The sequence below is a fragment of the Trichosurus vulpecula genome, chromosome 6, assembly GCF_011100635.1.
Source record: "Trichosurus vulpecula isolate mTriVul1 chromosome 6, mTriVul1.pri, whole genome shotgun sequence".
Taxonomy (NCBI): Eukaryota; Metazoa; Chordata; class Mammalia; order Diprotodontia; family Phalangeridae; genus Trichosurus; species Trichosurus vulpecula.
In genome coordinates this window covers 186,887,637-186,906,924 of record NC_050578.1, presented here as the reverse complement: position 1 = coordinate 186,906,924, position 19,288 = coordinate 186,887,637, and the positions used below count along the sequence as shown (strand labels likewise).

Here is a 19,288-nt window from a genome sequence, read left to right as displayed (position 1 = left end):
GCCTTAGGACATGATACTCAGTTTTGCTGGGTAGGTGATTCTTGGTTTTAATCCTAGCTCCATTGACCTCTGGAATATCATATTCCAAGCCCTTCAATCCCTTAATGTAGAAGCTGCTAGATCTTGTGTTATTCTGATTATGTTTCCACAATACTCCAATAGTTTCTTTCTGGCTGCTTGCAGTATTTTCTCCTTGATCTGGGAGCTCTGGAATTTGGCGACAAGATTCCTAGGAGTTTTCTTTTTGGGATCTTTTTGAGGAGGAGATCTTTGGATTCTTTCAATTTCTATTTTACCCTCTGGCTCTAGAATATATCTAGGCTCTTTTTCTGATCATGGCTTTCAGGTAGTCCAATAATTTTTAAATTATCTCTCCTGGATCTATTTTCCAGGTCAGTGGTTTTTCCAATGAGATATTTGACATTGTCTTCCATTTTTTCATTCCTTTGGTTCTGTTTTATAATATCTTGATTTCTCATCAAGCCACTAGTTTCCACTTGCTCCAATCTCGTTTTGGAGGTAGTATTTTCTTCAGTGGTCTTCTGGACCTCCTTTTCCATTTGGCTAATTCTGCCTTCCCCTCGCTGGCTTTTTTGGAGCTCTTTTGCCATTTGAGTTAGTCTATTTTTTAAGGTGTTATTTTCTTCAGTATTTTTTGGGGTCTCCTTCCTTTAGCCAGTCATTGACTTGTTTTTCATAGTTTTCTCACATCACTCTCATTTCTCTTCCCAGTTTTTCCTCTACTTCTCTAACTTGCTTTTCCAAATCCTTTTTGAGCTCTTCCATGGCCTGAGACCAATTCATGTTTTTCTTGGAGGCTTTTGATGTAGGATCTTTGTCTTTATTGACTTCTTCTGGCTGTATGTTTTGGTCTTCTTTGTCACCAAAGAAAGATTTCAAAGTCCGAGGCTGAATCTGAGTCTGTTTTCACTGCCTAGCCATGTTCTCAGTCAACTACTTGACCCTTAAGTTTTTTGTCGGGGTATGAGTGCTTGTAGAGTAGAGAGTACTTTGTCCCAAGCTTGAGGGGTTGCGCTGTTATTTTTTAGAGCTACTTCTACACAGCAAGCTCTGCCACAGCAGTGCTCCTCCTCCCCCAAGAACTGCCAACCCAGACTGCGACTCAGATCTGAGTCACCTCTGATCCACCACTTATTTCCTCCCAGCAGGTGGACCTGGGCTGGAAACAACTGCAGCTATAGTTCTGTAGCTGCACCACCTCTGCGGCCCCCGGGATGGTGGTCGAACTACAAACTCCTTTCACTCTGTCCCTGCAGTTTTTTTCCCACTAACCTTCTCTGTTGTCTTTGGTGTTTGTGGGTTGAGAAATCTGGTAACTGCCACAGCTCACTGATTCATGGTGCTGGGGCTTGTTCCGCCTGGCTCCCAGTCTGATTTGTCCAGGCACAGCCTACACTGGGCTCCACTCTACTCCCAGCTCCATGTGATAGACCTTACCCCGCAACCATCTAGGCTGTCCTGGGCTGGAGCCCTGCTTCCCTCTGCTATTCTGTGGGTTCTGCAGTTCTAGAATTTGTTCAGAGCCATTTTTATGGGTGTTCGGAGGGTCCTGGGGGAGAGCCCTAGGCGATCCCTGCTTTCCAGCCTCCAAATCTGGTTTCATTGCTCATCACATCCTAGGAACTCTTTGAAAAGCCCTTCTCCAAATGATCTTTGCGCCCTGAACTCATCCATGTTAGTGGAATTTTTGTCCTATTGGCATTCATGACCATGTACACATGACAAAAGATTGCCTTTCCTAGAAGTGATTTGAGAACAAAGCTTGTACCATTTTCTCCCAGATTAACTTTGGATACATGTCCCTCAGGAGTCTCACTGAAGAATCCAGAGCCTTGGAAATGGAAAGCAGTAATAGCCAGAGAACTGGTACACCTGCTGGTAGTTTCTTTAAAAAAGGGGGAAAAGCAGCACAGATAAGATCTAAACATAGAAAATGTGCAATAAGCCCCCAATTACAGGTGAGCAACAGTGGCTGAAAGCATCTGTGACCCTCTGTCCTCTCATGCAATCCCAAAGCAAGAGACCATTTTTAAAGACTGATCTGATAAAGTGGCAAAAATGTGAACCTATGGGAAAAAAAGACTTCTGGGACCAAATACTAGATTTAAAAATATATTTTATTAAAAAAATAACAATAACTAAATTGTCCAGAAATCTACATGAGCTGGTACATTCCTCTTTTGTCTTTGGTGGAAATCATTCTCCATGTAGTTAGACAAATGACATATGATAATGTTGCTCTTATGTTTCTGGAAAAGACTCCTGAAAAGGTAAAAAGCGATGATACAGCAATCCTGTGCAAAACTGCCAGAGGGGCTCTGAAACTGAATATTGGAGACCTCCAGGTGACCAAGGAAACAATTGAAGATGTCAAGCAGATGCATAACAACCTTCCAGGTGTGACATACATGTACAGTTGTTTCTATGACCTTTCCAGCAAGTACTATCCAACAACTGGAAACCACATGTCCTACCACAAGGATATAATGCAGTTCCTGGGCTGTATCCATGTAAAGGTTCTGCTCTTGTGTCTGAGCATCAGGAAAGAGCATTTACCTTGGGCCTGGCAGGACTTCTTGGGGAAGGTATCTACAACTTAGAGGAATTACTCATCACCCTGTGCTGGACTCTCTGAAGAATGTGACCTACCAGTGGCTGATTGACACACTTTACACTTTCAACAGTGGTGACTTTGAGAGGTTCTACACCTTGAAGCCAATCTGGGGCCAGTAACCAGATCTGGTGGCCGATGAGGCCTTGCTCCTGCAGGAGATCTAGCTGCTATTCCTCCTGGAGATGACTTTCATGCACCCAGCCAACCACCGGGCAGCTGATCTTTGAGGAGATTGCCCAGAGGACCAAGATGAAGGTGAACCAGGTGGAGCTACTGTTGCTGAAGGCCCTTTTTGTTGGTCTGATGAAAGGCAGCATTGATGAAGTGGGCAAGTAGGTGTATATGACCTGGGTGCAGCCTCACATGCTGGATTTGTAGCAGATTAAGGCTGGCCTGGAGTTCTGGTGCAGAGATATGAAAATCATGGAGATGCTGGTGGAGCACTAGGCCCATAATATGCTGACCTAGGACCTCTAGGAAGGCCTGGATTCTTGTAGGAGCTTTTGGGACCTCCCACAGGCCCCAACTGGTGTGTGAGGAAAAGACTTATTTGCATGTTGTGCTCATGGTGATCATTGCTGGGGCAGTGCCTACCCTGCTGACCCCAGAGGGAAAGAGGGACTCTATGGGGGGCTTGTTATAGGGGAATGTCCTCCTAGATGAGATATAGAGGCCCTGCTGGCCTCCTTCAGCCTCCCATCCCTTTTCCCCAACCCAAAGGTGGGACCTCTAGGCTCTCCAAGTAGTGCATATTGGTTTTCTCTCCCCTTGGGTCTAATCTCCTTCTGTACAGGTCTCTTTTATGGTGTGGTAGAAGAATATTGCTGGAATAAACATCTTTAACTTCCCCTAAAAGAATCTATTTTGTGGAAAAGGGGTAGACTCTACTCCCCCCTTTAAAAAAAACAAAACAAAACAACCTGGTGGATATTGATTAAAATGTGACATTTAAAGTTATCCTTGTGTTAGTACATATTCAGCTTGAGTTCTTACACCTTCTTCACCTATATGTCTTGTATGATGGGGATTATTTAGGATAATACCTTTGGGTCACCAAAAGCACCTTCTGTCTTTAAATATGATAATGATGATGATGATGATGATAACAACTAACATTTCTATGGTACTTTCTACACTTTATACATATATGGAGACTTTAGACTCATTCTCCCAGAGTGAGGTTGAATATACCTCCCCCTTAGACTTCTAAGATATCTCTGAGAGGGTGAGGATAATTCTCTTAACATTATCAGCTCAACCCCTTATTCCAGGGTGTTCCTTATTATTAATTGTCCATGATTACTGCCTTAGTTCCATTAAACCAATTACTATCAATTAGCTTTTACAAATGGATATTTATTGTAAGGATATAACAGGAATAGAAGTTATAAACATTTCCCCTAATATTTGGCTGCACATTCTTTCCTATTTTACCTTGGTCTCTGGAGTGGATGACCTCAGACTTAATGCGATTTCTCGTAGCATTTGCCCCACCAAGTTCTCTTCCCAATTCAGCCAGGCTGATGGATGGATGAGTCCACATTTCTGCTACTGCTGGGCTGGGTTAAATAGGTTTCTGAGGACTTTGCTCCTCACCATCTGGCTTTCAGCAAATTCTATCACATATTGCAGTTCCCAGATTTCTGGTAGCTTTCTCTCCAAACCTTTTAAAATTCACAAGACTGTAACTGTATCTAATCTCCTTTACCTAAGGAAAGATAAATGTGAAGACTCAAAGAACAGAGGTCTTTAATTATGGGCCACACTTTGGCCTCACACGGGGAGACAAAAGCTTGCACCTCCTTTCCCCATTAAGGCTTAGTCCTTGCCTCCTCACTTGAACAGAACAGGGCAGGAATCACAACCACCCTTATTTTGATTGGTTAGTGCTTTTTGAATGCACATCAATTCTGGTTATATGGCCAATCAATAGTCCATCTCTTCATCATGTGGTTAGTAGTCTGGGCCCATTGTACAATGTCCAAATAAGCTTCAAAACAAGAAGCCATGCACTTTCATTACATGTGATTATTCCTTTCCAGAAGCAAGCTCTCTAGCTTCTTCCACATCTATATAGCATCAACTGAGTATGCATTCTAGTTCCTGCTCACCATTATACATATGTTTTCATATATCATCTTTACCACAGCCTCATGACGTACTTACTACCAATGTATGCATAGATAGGTCTCTCTGTCTGTGTCTGTGTTTGTCTGTGTCTATGTCTGTCTTTCTGTCTGTCTGTCTGTCTGTCTGTCTGTATGTCTCTCTGTCTGTCTGTCTCTTTCTCTGCCAGAGTAAGGCTGACTACATCCCCCCTCAGATGTGTAAGATATCCCTGGGGAGGTGGAGTAGTTCATCTGTTGACCGTATGAGCTCAAGTCCCCATTCCTGTGTTCCCTATTTTTAATTGCCAGCAATTACTTACACAATTCCATTAAATCAATAACTGTCAATTAGCTCTTACAAAGAGATATTTGTTGCAAGGATATAATAGGAACAGAAGTTATAGACATTTCCTTTATTTATTTTAAACACATACACACATATAGTCACATAACTGGTAGGTAAGTGTCAGAAGGAGGATTTGAATCTAAGTCTCGAATCCAAGTCTAGAACACTGTCTACTATAGGACACTGTCTCTGAAGCACATCATGATCCTATGTTTTTGATTCAGTTATATTCAACTTGATTCAGTTAAAATTCAGTTATATTCAACACATATGTATTATATATATATATATAATATTACATGCTTTAAAATTAATTTGTTTAATTATAATTGCTCAATTGGAAAAAAAGAAAAAGAAAACCCTTGTACCAAATAATTTTTATATTGGTAGAAAAGTCCAAAAAGTGTTTGTCTCAGTTTGCACTTTGAATCTACCTCTCTGCTAGGAGGTGGGGAACATATTTCATCATTGATTCTCTGAAATTGTGATTGTCATTGAATTGATCAGTGGTGTTAAGTGTTTTAAAGTTAGTTGTTTTTACAATGCTATCATTCTCTTAGTTCTGCTCAATTTACTCTGCATCAGTTTATATAAGTCTTCTAATGTTTCTCTAAAATATCCCTTTTGTTATTTCTTATGCTACAATAATATCTCCTTACATTTATATAGCATAATTTGTTCAGCTATTACCATTTGATGTGCATTCCTTTACTTTTCAGTTCTTTGCTGAAACAAAAACTGTTATAAATATTTTTGTACACATGGGTTCTTTCCCCACTTTGATTTCTTTGGGATATAGGCCTAGTAGTGATATGCCTGGATTATAGGGCATATATAATTTAGTAACTTTTGAGGAATAGTTCCAAATTGCTTTTCAGGAATGGACCAATTCACAGCTCCACCAACAGGGCAACAATGTAACTCCTTTTTTTCTGTAACCTCTAAAATATGCCATTTTCTTTTTTAATTAGCCATATCTGTCTGATGGCATGAGGTAGAACTTCAGAGATGCTTTAATTTAATTAATTTAATTTTATATTTCTCTAATTATTATTTATTTGGAGCATTTTTCATATGGTTATTTTCTTGGAGTTCTTTCTCTGAAAACCTCCTGTTTATCCTTTGGATATTTATCATTTGGGGAACAGAATTATTCTTATAATTTTGAATCAGTTCCTTATGTATCTTGGAACTGAAACCTTTACCAGAGAAATTTACAGCAAAGATTTTTTTCTCTGTTAACTATCTCTTTTATAATTTTAGCTGCATTGATTTTGTGTGGAAACTTAAAAAAATTCATGTAATCAAAATTTTCCATTTTATCTTGTCTGATCTTCTCTAACCTATTTGGTCATGAACTTTTCTCCTATCCATAGATCTCAAAGGTAATTTCTTCCTTGCTCCTCTAATTTAACAATTATATCACCCTTTATGTCTAGGATATGTAACTATTTGTAACTTTTCTTGATGTAAGCTTTAAGATATTGGTGTATATCTATTTTTTGCCAGTCTACTTTCCAGTTTTCCCAGTAGTTTTTGTCAAAAAGTTCATTCTAACTTCAGTGGCTGGGGTCTTTGCATTTATAGACCACTAGGCTACTGAATTTGTTTGTTCGATATATTTTGTAATTCTGTTTCTTAACCAGTACAAAATCATTTTAATGACTATTACTTTGTAGTAGATTTTAAAATCTAGTACTTCTTGGTCCTTATCCTTCTCATGTTTTTTTTTCCATTTTCTTCTTTAGAACATTACATATTCTGCATAGTTAAGGGGACTGTGGTACTATTCTAGTACTAAATTTTAGGCAGGGTTTCTTAATCTGGGTGCTGCGAACTGAAATATATATATGTGTATATATGCATATGTATATATACATATATATTTCAATAATTGCATTTCAACAAAGTTAGTTTTCTTGGTAATTTTATGTATTTTATTTTATATTAAAAACATTCTCAGGAGGGGTCCATAAGTAATCCCAAAGACATCCATGACCTTCAAAGAGGATAAAAACCTTTGTTCTGAAAGCTGCAGTCAACAGCAGTTTAAACATCAGTTCCTCTGGACCCTTAAGTGAGCTTTCTCCTACATTCTCTTCCTATATTCCATGCTCTGGGTAACTGTAAACCTAGATGGAGGCAAGATGAGTTCTTCTGATTCTTCTATCTTGATGACAGCAGTAGATTTTTATTATGCTGCTTCAGAGTTAGAAAAAGAAATATTTTATTCGTGAGGACATTGGTGGCTGATATGGAGAAAAAAGAGTGACTGCTTGTTCTTGGCAATTATCTGTCACAGGCCCTCTAGCGTCCACAGTTGCTTGTGTTTGTCCTTCATTTTGAAGAGGACTATGACATCAGGGAAATGATGACAATTTGCAGTTGACTTTGATTTGAGTGGGGGAGGGCTGTGCAAGGTCACAAGCATCACTTCTCTTCCAGACTCATCTGGGTGCAGTGGCCTGATATTCATCAGGATAACTGGAAATGGCCCATGATGCAATGGGAGACCCTGGCCTTTTTAGACTCAGGCCTTTTCATGTACTTACTTAGAGCGAGGTAATGCCCATTCAGTGAATAGCCCCCTTTAAGAAGTGAGTCAAGGGATGGCCCCTTTAATTAGAAAAAAGAAAAAAAAAACCAAATCAATCTGGGAGGGGAAGACTCTCAGGGATGCTGTTCCAAAGAGAAACAATTACCATAGACAGTCACTCTAAGCCAGGAGGGCCCAAAATACAGCCATTAAGTGGAGCTTGGGCAGGGACCTCTTGTGGTCCAATCTATGAGCTTCAGAGTGAACTGGGTTTAAGATTTTGTGAAACCAGAGGGGGGGAGGGGGGAAAGAGAGAGAGAGAGGGAGGGAGAGAGAGAGAGAGAGAGAGAGAGAGAGAGAGAGAGAGAGAGAGAGAGAAAGGGAGGAAGGGAAGAAAAGAGGAAAGAAAGAAAGAAAGAGAGAAAGAAAGAAAGAAAAAGAAAGGAAGGAAGAAAGAAATACAGAAAAAGAAAGAAAGAAAAATCTAGCCAGTAAACCCAAAGTTAAGTGGGCAGCTTCTGGCCATCAAAATTTACCTTCCCTTGGAGAGGAGAAGGGGGAGAGGGAGAGGGAGAGGATGAGCTGAGTTACCTAATTAGCTGGGTCCTCATTTAGGCAGCTTGGTCTATTCACAGGTTGTGTTTGTCCTTCATTTTCAAAGAGGACCATGGCATCAGGGAAATGATGACATGACTTGGAGTTGACTTTGATTTGAGTGAGGGAGGGCTGTGCAAGGTCACCAGCCTCACTTTCTCCTCCAGAGCCACTGTTGCTAAAATGATGAAGGAGGTACTCAAAGTAATTCTCCAATTAAAAAGAATTCCAGGGATGCTGAAGGGTAGAGACTGACTAAGCACAGCTGGATTGAAAAACTGACCTTTGTGTGTGCAACACAGAGAGTCCAATAAACTGGAATTCTTGTCTAGTACAATACTTCATTTTGTATCCGGTACTAAACACTTGGTTCTTAAATCTCAGGCCTTGCTTCCTGCTAGTTCTCAAGATTTGGCCTGGGCTCCTGATTTTCAACTAGCTTTCTTTTTTACACTCCTCTTACCTTCAGCTTTGCAATGAGCATTTCTGGTGTAATACAGCTTTTTAGCCATCTGGGGCATTTTTTATAAGACTCTTCTAATTTGTAAAGAAAATGCTCATGGGATGCTGCATGTGTCAGCATCCTCTCCACCAATTAGGAGAGTCTTGTACAAGATACCCCAGGCTTGGTGGGAAACAAGGCTACACTGGTTATTGACTTGGATTCCTCTTCTAGCACAGTTTTAGGACTTTTATCTCCTCTTCTATTTTCTAGTACCATTACTTTTTCTTTGATCATTATCTTATGGACTGTGTCATTTGAAATTTCTCCCTGTCTCCTTCCACACAGAGAGGCATTTGGCAACCCAGTGGGAACCATATAAGCACAGACTTGGGCACATCTCAATATTGGCCTCACCAGGCCAGGGGAAGCAGTATTTATTTATTTTTTGAGAGTGGTATAATGGGGCATGACATATCAAAAAAGTAGCCCTATGAAGTATTTCTCTGTCTCTGGTTGGGGAAGCTATATTTTCCTATATAAAAAGTGTTGGCATTAAGACTTGCTTCATCAAGTAGTCTAAAGCCATTATATTTTTGTCCAAGTGTCTTTGACTGTAATTCTGTTTCTTAACCAGTATGAAGTCATTTTAGTGACTACAGTTTTGAGATGCCCTCTAGATTTCCATGTTATGGGAAGGCCCAGTCTGATGCCTATGGACCTAGGGAAGTATATAGCAGAGTACCTTAAGGAGAATGGAAATTCCTTGAAGGTAGAGGCTGATTTCTTTAAGTTGTATCACTAGAGTCTATAATATTGTCTGGTGTTTAGTAAGTGTTTAATAAATACTTGTTGAATGAATGAAAGGAGATGCCAGCACCTAGCATAGTGCCTTGAACCTAGTAGGAAGTTAGTAAAATGTTTTTTTTTAAATTTAAATACGTATTTTATTGATTTGAGTCATTTGACTGACAGAGACTCTTAATAGCTTCCTAATTCACAAGACTCATCCTCCTATACCCTCAGACCACCGTCAAGGCAAAGTGAGTGGTACTGCTCTTCTCTTCCAGATATATCCCATCCCTCTCCGCCTCCAACTTCCACCAGGAAACATAAATTCAAGTCTGCCTCTGTTACTTAGTGGGCAAATTACTTAAACCCTCTGTACTCTCTAAACTCTGTGAAGTTCCTTATCTATATAATGTGGGTAATAATACATCCACAACCTACCTTATACGAGTTGTTATGAGCTAGGTGCTCTCAATGCAATTCATTTTAATTTTGTAGGACACAGGTTTTGTGGCTACAGAGATTAAATTGGGCATGATCCCTGAACTCAAGGAGCTTATAAATGGAATATAGGAGACAAGATATTTACTCAAATAAGTATGTCAGTCAGTGTGGGACTTTGCTTTTTTAACTATGCATATTTATTAAAAGTATGTTTTTCTCTTTCAGTTTGGGGTGGCAATGTGAGAGACAGAGAAAGTGGATTTTTGTTAATCAAAAATATTAAAATATATATTTTTAAAACATATGAGTTAAGGTAGAATTAGTTCAGACAAAGTGAGCTAAGAAGTTTCAGAATGGGAGAGATTACTTGATCATTTTCAAGGAGGTAGCATTTGAGCTGGGCCCTGAAATACGAAAAATATAGGTATGGAAGGAATGCCCTTGCATGGATTTAGCCCAAGCAAGTACTTGGAATTTAGAGAAGGCAAAAGAGAATTGGAGGAGGACAATAATATTATTTGGTTGAAAGGGGAAAAACAGTGAAAATGAGACTGGAAAGGTAGGTTAGAAAACAAAATTGTGGAGTCCAGGTTAAGGGGTTTGTAGTTTATTCTTTTAAGAGTCAGTGGTATAGTGCAAAGGGCATCTAGGCTTGGAGTCAGAAGGACCTGAGTTCAAATGTTAAGTTTGACATTACCCATATTGGTCCCCCAATGCCTACACACACACACACACACACACACACACACACACACACACACACATACACACACACACACACACACGTATTTGGGGAGTGACAAAGTCAGACCTTAGGAAGATTTGTTTGGCAACTATGTGAGAGGATTATAAAAGAGAGAGACTGAAGTAGGTGTGGGGGGAGGAAGAATGAGTCTAGTTCTGTAAATTTAGGTGCTGCATTAGATAGGGCATTTTACTTGGAGTCATGAAGACCTGAATTCAAATCCTGCCCTCAGACACTATCAGTTGTGTGATCCTGGGCAAGTGATTTAAGAATTTTCCACCTTGGTTTCCATATCTGTTCAATTTGGATAATAATACCTCCTACCTGAAAGAATTATTGTGAAGAACAAATGTGATATATGTAAAGCACTTTGCAAACCTTAATATGCTGTATAAATTCTTGCAAATTTATATATTATGTATCTATGTGCATATACGTATGTATACATGTATACATATACATGTAAATGATGAAGATGCTGCTAATGGTTACTACGTTCTACCCTCCCCTTGCTTTTTTTTAAAACTTGTGTGTTTTAACCTAGCCACAGATGTTGTGGTAGGATTGAGATTAGGGAGAAGAGTACAAAGTATGTTTAACTCTCAGGGGACATGCTGTACTAGGATGACCCCAGGCCTTGTTCTCCCTTAGGGACAACCTTGAAGATCATTCTGTGCCAAGGCTTTGGCCTCCTTATCTTTGTTTCTGGGAAAACACTTCCCTTTCTGCCCAGTTGTTTCTTTGGTGCTCTTTTAAAGGGGGCTTGGGTCTATTGACTGGCATCCCCCTACTACCATGGCATGCTTTTTATATATGTCCTGTGTAATCAGGAGACCAAAGGCTATCCATATTGGGCAATGATGGAGGAACAAATCCCTATTGGGCCCTGGCAAAGGGACTCCTGTTTTCCAATTTTAGAGTCATGAGACATGCAGAGGAGAACTGGTACCCAACCTAACTGGAAACTTGAGAGAATTCTGCTCAGGGCCTTGAGATAATGAGCTGTTAATGTGTTTTGTGTTTTAATCACAGCTTTGGCATGAGATTCATTATATTTGGAAGTGCCTTACCAAGGATCCCACACAGGACCTGGGCATTTATGTGTGCTAGGCAGATATTTTTCTCCTGTCGTCTTGATTAGAGGTAGAGAGGTGGATGCAGGATGTGTTAGGATGAGGCTAGAGTGAGGAGACCTAGGTATGAATCCAGGCTCTACCACTTACTAGAAGAGAGGGGACAAACACTGCTGGATACATGGGGCCCACAATACTCCCAAGTGTGACCTGAGCCAGATTAAAATATAGTTCCTCTCTGATTTTAATATGTTGATGTTTTAATAAGAAAATAAATATCTAAACATATTTGATTTTCTAAGACAATACGTGGCCTGCAGGGATCCTTAGTTATGGGTTAGTGGCCACCATTTTTATTTAAGTTTGATATCGCCATACTGGAGGTTGTGACTGTGGCCAAGTCATTTGACTTCTCTAAGCTTTAGTTTTCTTGGGCAACTAGGTGGCACAGTGGATAGTGTCCTGGGCCTGGAGTTAGGAAGACTTTATCTTCCTGAGTTCAAATCTAATCTCAGACACTTACTAGCTGTGCGACCCTGGGCAAGTCACTTAACCCTATTTGCCTCAGTTTCCTCATCTATAAAATGAGCTGGAGAAGAAAATGGCAAATCATTATAGTATCTTTGCCAAGAAAACCAGGAAGGGAGTCATGGAGAGTCAGACAAAACTGAAACAACAACTGAAGAGTTTCCTCATCTGTAAAACTGGGATAATATCACTTGTATTATCTCTTTCCTAGTGCTATTGTTAAGAGAGAGCTTTTACAAATAGTTTTATTAATTCCATTTGTTTCTATGTCATGGACATTTCTGGATATATTTTCATCCCCACCCTGTAGTGATTCTTCCCTTTTAACAAAGAAAAATAATTAAGCAAAACCAACTAATGCAGTGATAGTAGTCCCACCCCCACCTCCCCTCCCTACCGTGGAAAGGAAGAAGTTGAATGCATTTCTTCATCTCTTCACTGGGTCAAGATAGGATAGAAAAGTTCTTTGTTAAATGGTAAATCACGATGGAAATATGAGCTTTCATTTCTAACCTGCCGACTTTTTCCTCCTTGCCTTCTAGCCAAAAGCAGGATATACAATACAGGGACCATGATGCTCATCGTATTTATCCCACTTTGCTTTGTTCCCACAATCATCCCTGTCAGTCTCTGTTATCTTTGCATTCAACCCTGGCTAGAGGAGGAGATTGAAAGCACAAAAGTGGTTTTTTCCCCTATTCTTCAAGATTTTGGGACCTCATAAATCACACTGACAGGTCACATGATGATGCTTCTTTCCCTTTCCAACGAGATTGAATGCAGGGAGGCATGGAGGTTCCTAAGTAGGTTTGTGATCTTCCCCTGCACTGCGGTCCAGTGTAGCCTGCTCCAGCAGGCTCGTTTCTAGGCTCCACCTAACCAGGTGATGAGCTCTACTGGAGCAGCCCCATGACAGAAAAGAAGAGCTGGGCCCCAGTGTCTCTGAACAGAGTTTCAGTGCCTGCTGTGGAACCCTGACAGTTAACAATGAGACTTGTCAAGATTCCCTTTTTGTCCCATCCTCGAGGCAGGAGCAGCCTCGTTTTATCCCAGGGTTTAGCACATGAATCACTGCTTTTGTACATGATCAATGGTACTGCGTGTTTCCAGAGACTGTCTGGCTCTGTCACTGGCAACACTCGCTCTTGAGCAATATAGTTCCAGACCTGATGGCAGAGGCAGGGAGGGGGCATGGTTTCCATTCTTCTGTGTGAGCAGTTTGAAAAACCAGGAGCATCAAAGGCAGTTGTTGTGTTCAGGGTTTTGTACACTTAGATGCTGTCATTTTTGATTCTTTAAGAGATGCAGGGCGTTTAAATTAAGTTTCAGATCCAGCTCCCTTCCCAATAGGCTCTTTTAGTTTCAGACAGTCTCAGCGCAGGGGTGGTGATGGAGTGGAAAAAAAGACATGGAAAATGTGTATACATTGGAGAAGAAGGAATATCCAATGCATGTTCCTTTCTCTTGACACTTGGCTAGTATGCATGGATATCATGTTTTCCATCTTCAAACAATACTTTATTCAAAAGGGGCCCAAACCACACTGTTTTGCTTCATATCTGCCTCGAGGTCACGCATGAGGCATTTTCTCCATCAATGACTTTGTGTGCCTCCAACAGGCACAAAAGTAAAGAGAATGTGAGTCAATTAACCTGTTATGAACTGTTCATCTGTGAAATCTGCATGATGCTCAAAGAAAATCATTTCCAAAGATCTGGAGGCTGTGAGGAGTGGTGAACTTCAGGTGTGCCTCTTTAGGAAAGCTGATAGGTAAAAAGTCAGGGTTTACACTGGAATGGTTATGGGGCGATTCTTTATTTATCTGAGAGCCTCCCTTTATATAGGATTCCTTTAGACAAGAAACTTCTAGTATTTTTGAAATGGGATTGGATGTGAAAAATTGATTTGTATACAGGCTTTTAAGGAACACAGCTAGAATTAATTGTAGAACGTTAGCTCTGGACTAGATCTTAGAGAGAGCATCCAGCACAACCTTCTTATTTTGTTTTACAAACATGCTAAATGAGGTCCAGAAAGAGGGCATGTGACTCCCTTAAAGTAGCACATTTAATTAGTGGCAGGACTGATACTACAGTGCATACATCCTAATCTGTAGTGTAGTACTTAAAAAAAAAAAGATCCAATACCTCGGTTCTGTGTTGCTCCCATTATCCCTGTGATTCAGAATTGTCTTCTGAGGCAAAGGTACTTTCTTCCCCCTACCTCTCTCCATACTCTCATCCCAATCCTTCTCAGCCTTCTTGCTCTGAGTTCTATATCCTCTTCTGTTCCCTTGTTCCATTGGACCCTCTGGAACCCTTGCTCCCAGTTAACAAACTCAACCTCAGTCTAAATCTCAAAAGTGTGCCTCCTTCTGGGTGATCCCGTATCCCTGGTGACCCTCCCCTGCACTAGGTGCTCCTCTAAGCCAAATTCCCTCCTCCCCCCACCCCCATCACCCTACCCCCATCCCATCCCCCAGGCCAGGAGGAAGAAGAGATGTAAGACTTGCTCTTAATTGCCGTTTCCAGAATTTCCCTTTGCTACCATCACTGGCAACCTCTCTTGTTCTGAGGTTCACTCAATCTGTCTTTATCACCCAGTCCAGATCCTTGGACTTCTTCTCTTCTAATGGACTCTGGGTCATTCTCTTTCCTTTCTCAAAGAGTTTAATATCTCACTTATAGGTTTATTCTCCACCTCCACCTCTGTCATTCCCTCAACCCCTTCCTCCCCCTATATCCAACCAGTCACCCTGTCTTGTGGATTTGACTTTCAAAAAACCTTGTGCATCTGTATTTTTCTTTGCATCATTCCTTCATCCACCAGCCTGGTTCAGTCTCTTGTCATGTCTTGCCTGTTCAATATTTTTCTAATTGGCCTCCCTGCCTCAAGTGTCTCTCCTCTCTAATCAACCCTCTACATAACTGCCAAAGGGATGTTTCTAAGACCCAGGACTGATCATATGATCCCCTGACCTCTCATTGTTCCTTTTTCTCTATAGGAATGAATAAATGCAAAGGGATTTATTAAGCACTTACTATGTACCAAGCTAGGGCAGGTAGGTGGTGCAGTGGATAGAGTGCTGGGCCTGGAGTCAGGAAGACTCATCTTATCGAGTTCAAATCTGGCCTCAGACACTTATTAGCTGTGTGACTCTGGGCAAATACCTTAACCCTGTTTTCCTCAGTTCCTCATCTATAAAAATCAGCAGGAGAAGGAAATGGCAAACCACTCCAGAATCTTTGCCAAGAAAAACCCAAATGGGGTCATGAAAAGTCAGAAATGAATGAAAAATGACTGAACAAATGTGCCAAGCATTGGGAACATAAATAAAAAAGCTAGATAGATCCTTCTTTTATAGAACTCACATGGATAATTGGGAGAGACAACATATAAAAGAAAGGTCAGCTTCTGGGTAGATGAAAAGTCCATTACTCTTAAGGATGCAGTGGTGGGACAGATGGCAAAGCCCAGAGGTCCTTAGGTTACTTAAGTAGTTAAGATGATAGTGTTAGGGGAATGACAGGCATAAAGGCAGGGCAGATGGCAAGGCCTGGTGGATCTTCATCTCATCAGAACAAATGAAATTATTGACTTTTATCTCATTCAGACACTAAATAGTCAAGTAGCCCAGGGAAGGGATATGGCAAAGGGGTAGGGAGAATACAAGCTCCTCTGTAGCCTTCAGACTTCCTTTTCAGGTTTATAACACATAATTTCTCTTTAAACACTCTGCATTCAAGCCAAGCTGGCTAGCTTGCTGCTCTTCATACCTGACGTTGTCTCTGTGCCTCTTCATAGAAATTGTAGCTGCCCCTTCTTCCTCATATTTACTTTGCATGCATTCTGTAAATATTGTATATGTACACAAGTTGTTTGCCATGGTAGAATGTAGGGTAGGTAGTACTTATTTTTTGTCTTTTTGTCCCCAGCACCTTAACGTGTACCTGACTGTAATGTTAATGGAACAGGAAGATCTTCCCCATCCATTAATAGGTCTATGTGACCTTCTTTGAACTCTGGCCCAGCTCACAGCTGTAATACATCCTGAGTCACATAGAGCCCATGGGGGAGGAGCTTGCTTAGGGTGAGGCTTGCTTATAGGAAGACTTTAACAACTGTTGGCACTAAGCTAATTAGGCACTGAATCAGGAGGGTTGTAATGCCTTCTGGTTTTGAGTCTATTAGCCAAAAGTGTGTATATACTCTGAGGTAAGATTTTGCTTTGGGGGTTTGTTTATGAGAAGGATCTTGTGATTTCCTGGGTGGGACACTGAGTAGCAGTTTTGTTAAGAGCCCTTCATACTCAGATGTCTGTGCTCCCCCTACTCAATGGTGTGTGTAAAGTGTATAGCAATATTGCTTTGATTCAGGCAGCTGGAACCCTGACTGTTGGTCTTAATTTCTGTTTGTATTTTCTTTGCTTATATATCCTCTGCTTGTATTTTCTCCAATGTTCAGGGTGCTGACCTTTACCTTGAACTAGTGAATGTAATGAAAAGTAGGATTGTTAACCCCTTTTTGAGCAGTCTATCCTAGAAAAGCAGATCAAAGAACCTGTGCTAGCTGCCATCCTGGGTATGCTAGGGTGCTTGCTGTTACATTGACACATAGTCAAATGCTTAGTGATTGCTAGATTGATACATGGGGATTTTGATATACGTTCTATATGTCCTGTTCTCATGAAGCCTGCCTTCAAGAAGCACTAAGGCTAAATGGAAAGAATCTTTTTGACTTGGAGTCAGGAAGATTTAAGTTTAAATCTTGCCTCTGACACAAAATGGATGACCATAGGCACCCCATCTCTCTGAGTTTCGGTTTCAGCATCTGTAATGGGGATAATAGTATCTCTAGCACTTATCATACTAGACTATTGTCAGAATAAAAAAATGATGTTGATAAATGTATGTCCTTCACAAACATTTAGCTACCACATAAATGGCAAGTATTTTATTTCTGTCTAAATCTTATATAAGTATTAATTTTTTGTTTGTTTGTTTGTAATTACAGCTATCCATCTTGATAAAGTCAATCTTCAGTTATATTTAGTCTGGTCTCTTCTGGATAACTTTGAGTGGAACAGCGGATATAGTAGCAGATTTGGCCTCTACCATGTTGATTTTGAAAATCCAGCTCTACCCCGGGTTCCTTACAAATCAGCGAAGGAGTATGCCAAGGTCATCCAGAATAATGGAATCAAAGGACCCCTGTAGAAACAGTGCACTGGGAAAACTCAAGCTTGGAGAATACTCCTTCATGCCTATATAAGAATACTCTTGACAGTCCCCATGAAGCAGAATTTGTAATCAAATCACATTACTGATTCTATATGTTAAAGCACATTCAAGATTATGGACATCTATAAGAATGAAAGGAGTTTCTTTACTGGAAGTTCCATATACTAATGTAATCAATCATAGGTCTAGTCCAAAAAATATTGAATAATGACTTTGAATGATATTTTTAATTACTTGTTAATTCTTACGCTAACTTTCTCTTTAACAGGATATGAGGTGTTTGCTTTTTCTTTAATTGTTTGAGATATTACGGAATTTTACATGTGGAAGGGACCTTAGAGATAATTTAATCCCACCTCCTCATTTTGTTCATTATTCAAGGTATTATAGAATTTTTCATGTGTAAGAGGCCTTAGAGAACATTTAATTCTGCCCCCTCATTTTACTCATTTAACCCCACTCCTTCTTTTTTCCCCCATTATACAAGTTATTGCAGAATTTTACATGTAGGAGGGATCTTAACATTTAACCCCATATCCTCCTTTACTGAAGAAAATGAGAACCAGAGAGATGAAGCAATTTTCTCAAGGTCACAGAGCAGTGAACTTGAATTCTAGTCTCCTGAGTGCTGGGCTGTCTTCACTACACCAACAATTTCCAACCTGTGGCCATGGAGTATAAACAAAAAGAGTTTGTGAATCTACATGCAATTCCAACAGCCTCTGGAGAGTAAATCAATTATATACAGACCCATCTTGCTATTTTTTGAATGTGAGGAGATGCTATCGTGACTGTTATAGCTTGACTTAAAGCTTTACTGGATTCATAGTACTCTTTTGTTATCATCTGTTTTCTCAGTCAATGAGTATCCTCACGTATGGATCTGGATATGAGATGTGTAAAAGGGGTCAGCATCCTTGAATGAGTTGGGAACTATTATCTCATCCTAAGAAAGCAAAGTGCTTCTTTTCTTTTTGAAAGAATGGAAATGGAAATGGAATGGAATGAATGGAAAAAGACTCATCAATTTTTGGAATAAAACAAATTTGCAGCCTAAACAAAACTTGTTCATCAATTTCAAAGTGGGAAAATTACAGAAATGGTGGTTTATAGATATAGATACATATTTAAAATGTGACTGTTCACAAAACAACTGAACCCTACCTGTGGAAAGTGGGCATTGGCTTATTTCTTCTTCATCTAGTGCCTCTTTACCAGCTCTCTGGCTAAAGAAACTGTCCTGAAAGGACCTGACTATTTTCTTTCTTGATCTTGATGAAATTAAAATAAAAGCTGTGAGTAGGCACATCATCTTTACACATTGATATATTAGCTATGGGACAATTCTGTTAAAAAATTTGAGAGCTTTCTTACATGTTTCATTGATGTTTGAAAAAAAGGTAGGCCTTTCTGCAGGTGACCAGATTTTGAGGAAATTCAGTCTCGTTCTTTCTCCCTTTCTTCCTTTACAAAAAAATGCATAAGGCCAAAGGAAATTAATTGTATAACATATAATTAACATCAACAGAGCTATTAACTAGTGTCATAATAGAGCTGTAGGTATTCTGTCAACTATGGCAAGCTCAGATGGGTAGATTCCTTGTACCATGATCTGATTTAGCCCGTTGCTTCTCCTAGGCCTGCTTGGAAGTTGGATAACACTTTGTCTGTGCTCAACATCATGTAGATAGGAGTAACTCCTACCCTGGTGCAGCCTGACCCCTTTCCTTGAATATCCTTGAGTCCTTTCAGGGATAGATCATGGTTAGACAGAGCTGACCCACATCTCTAACTAGGTCTTCTCTTAG

The 19,288-nt window shown here is 40.1% G+C and overlaps 1 protein-coding gene and 1 pseudogene across 1 annotated transcript in view; both read left to right on the top strand.

The window, feature by feature from the left end:
- The window catches only part of LOC118853549 (cytosolic beta-glucosidase-like), a 122,580-nt gene extending 104,830 nt beyond the window's left edge, over window positions 1-17,750 (top strand). The window contains exon 5 of the mRNA XM_036763681.1: window positions 17,254-17,750. Coding sequence (XP_036619576.1) covers window positions 17,254-17,456 — 203 coding nt within the window. The 3' untranslated portion in view covers window positions 17,457-17,750. The remainder of the gene's footprint in view (window positions 1-17,253) is intronic.
- On the top strand, window positions 2,181-3,103 carry LOC118853242 (annotated as a pseudogene).
- Window positions 17,751-19,288: the final 1,538 nt, after the last annotated feature.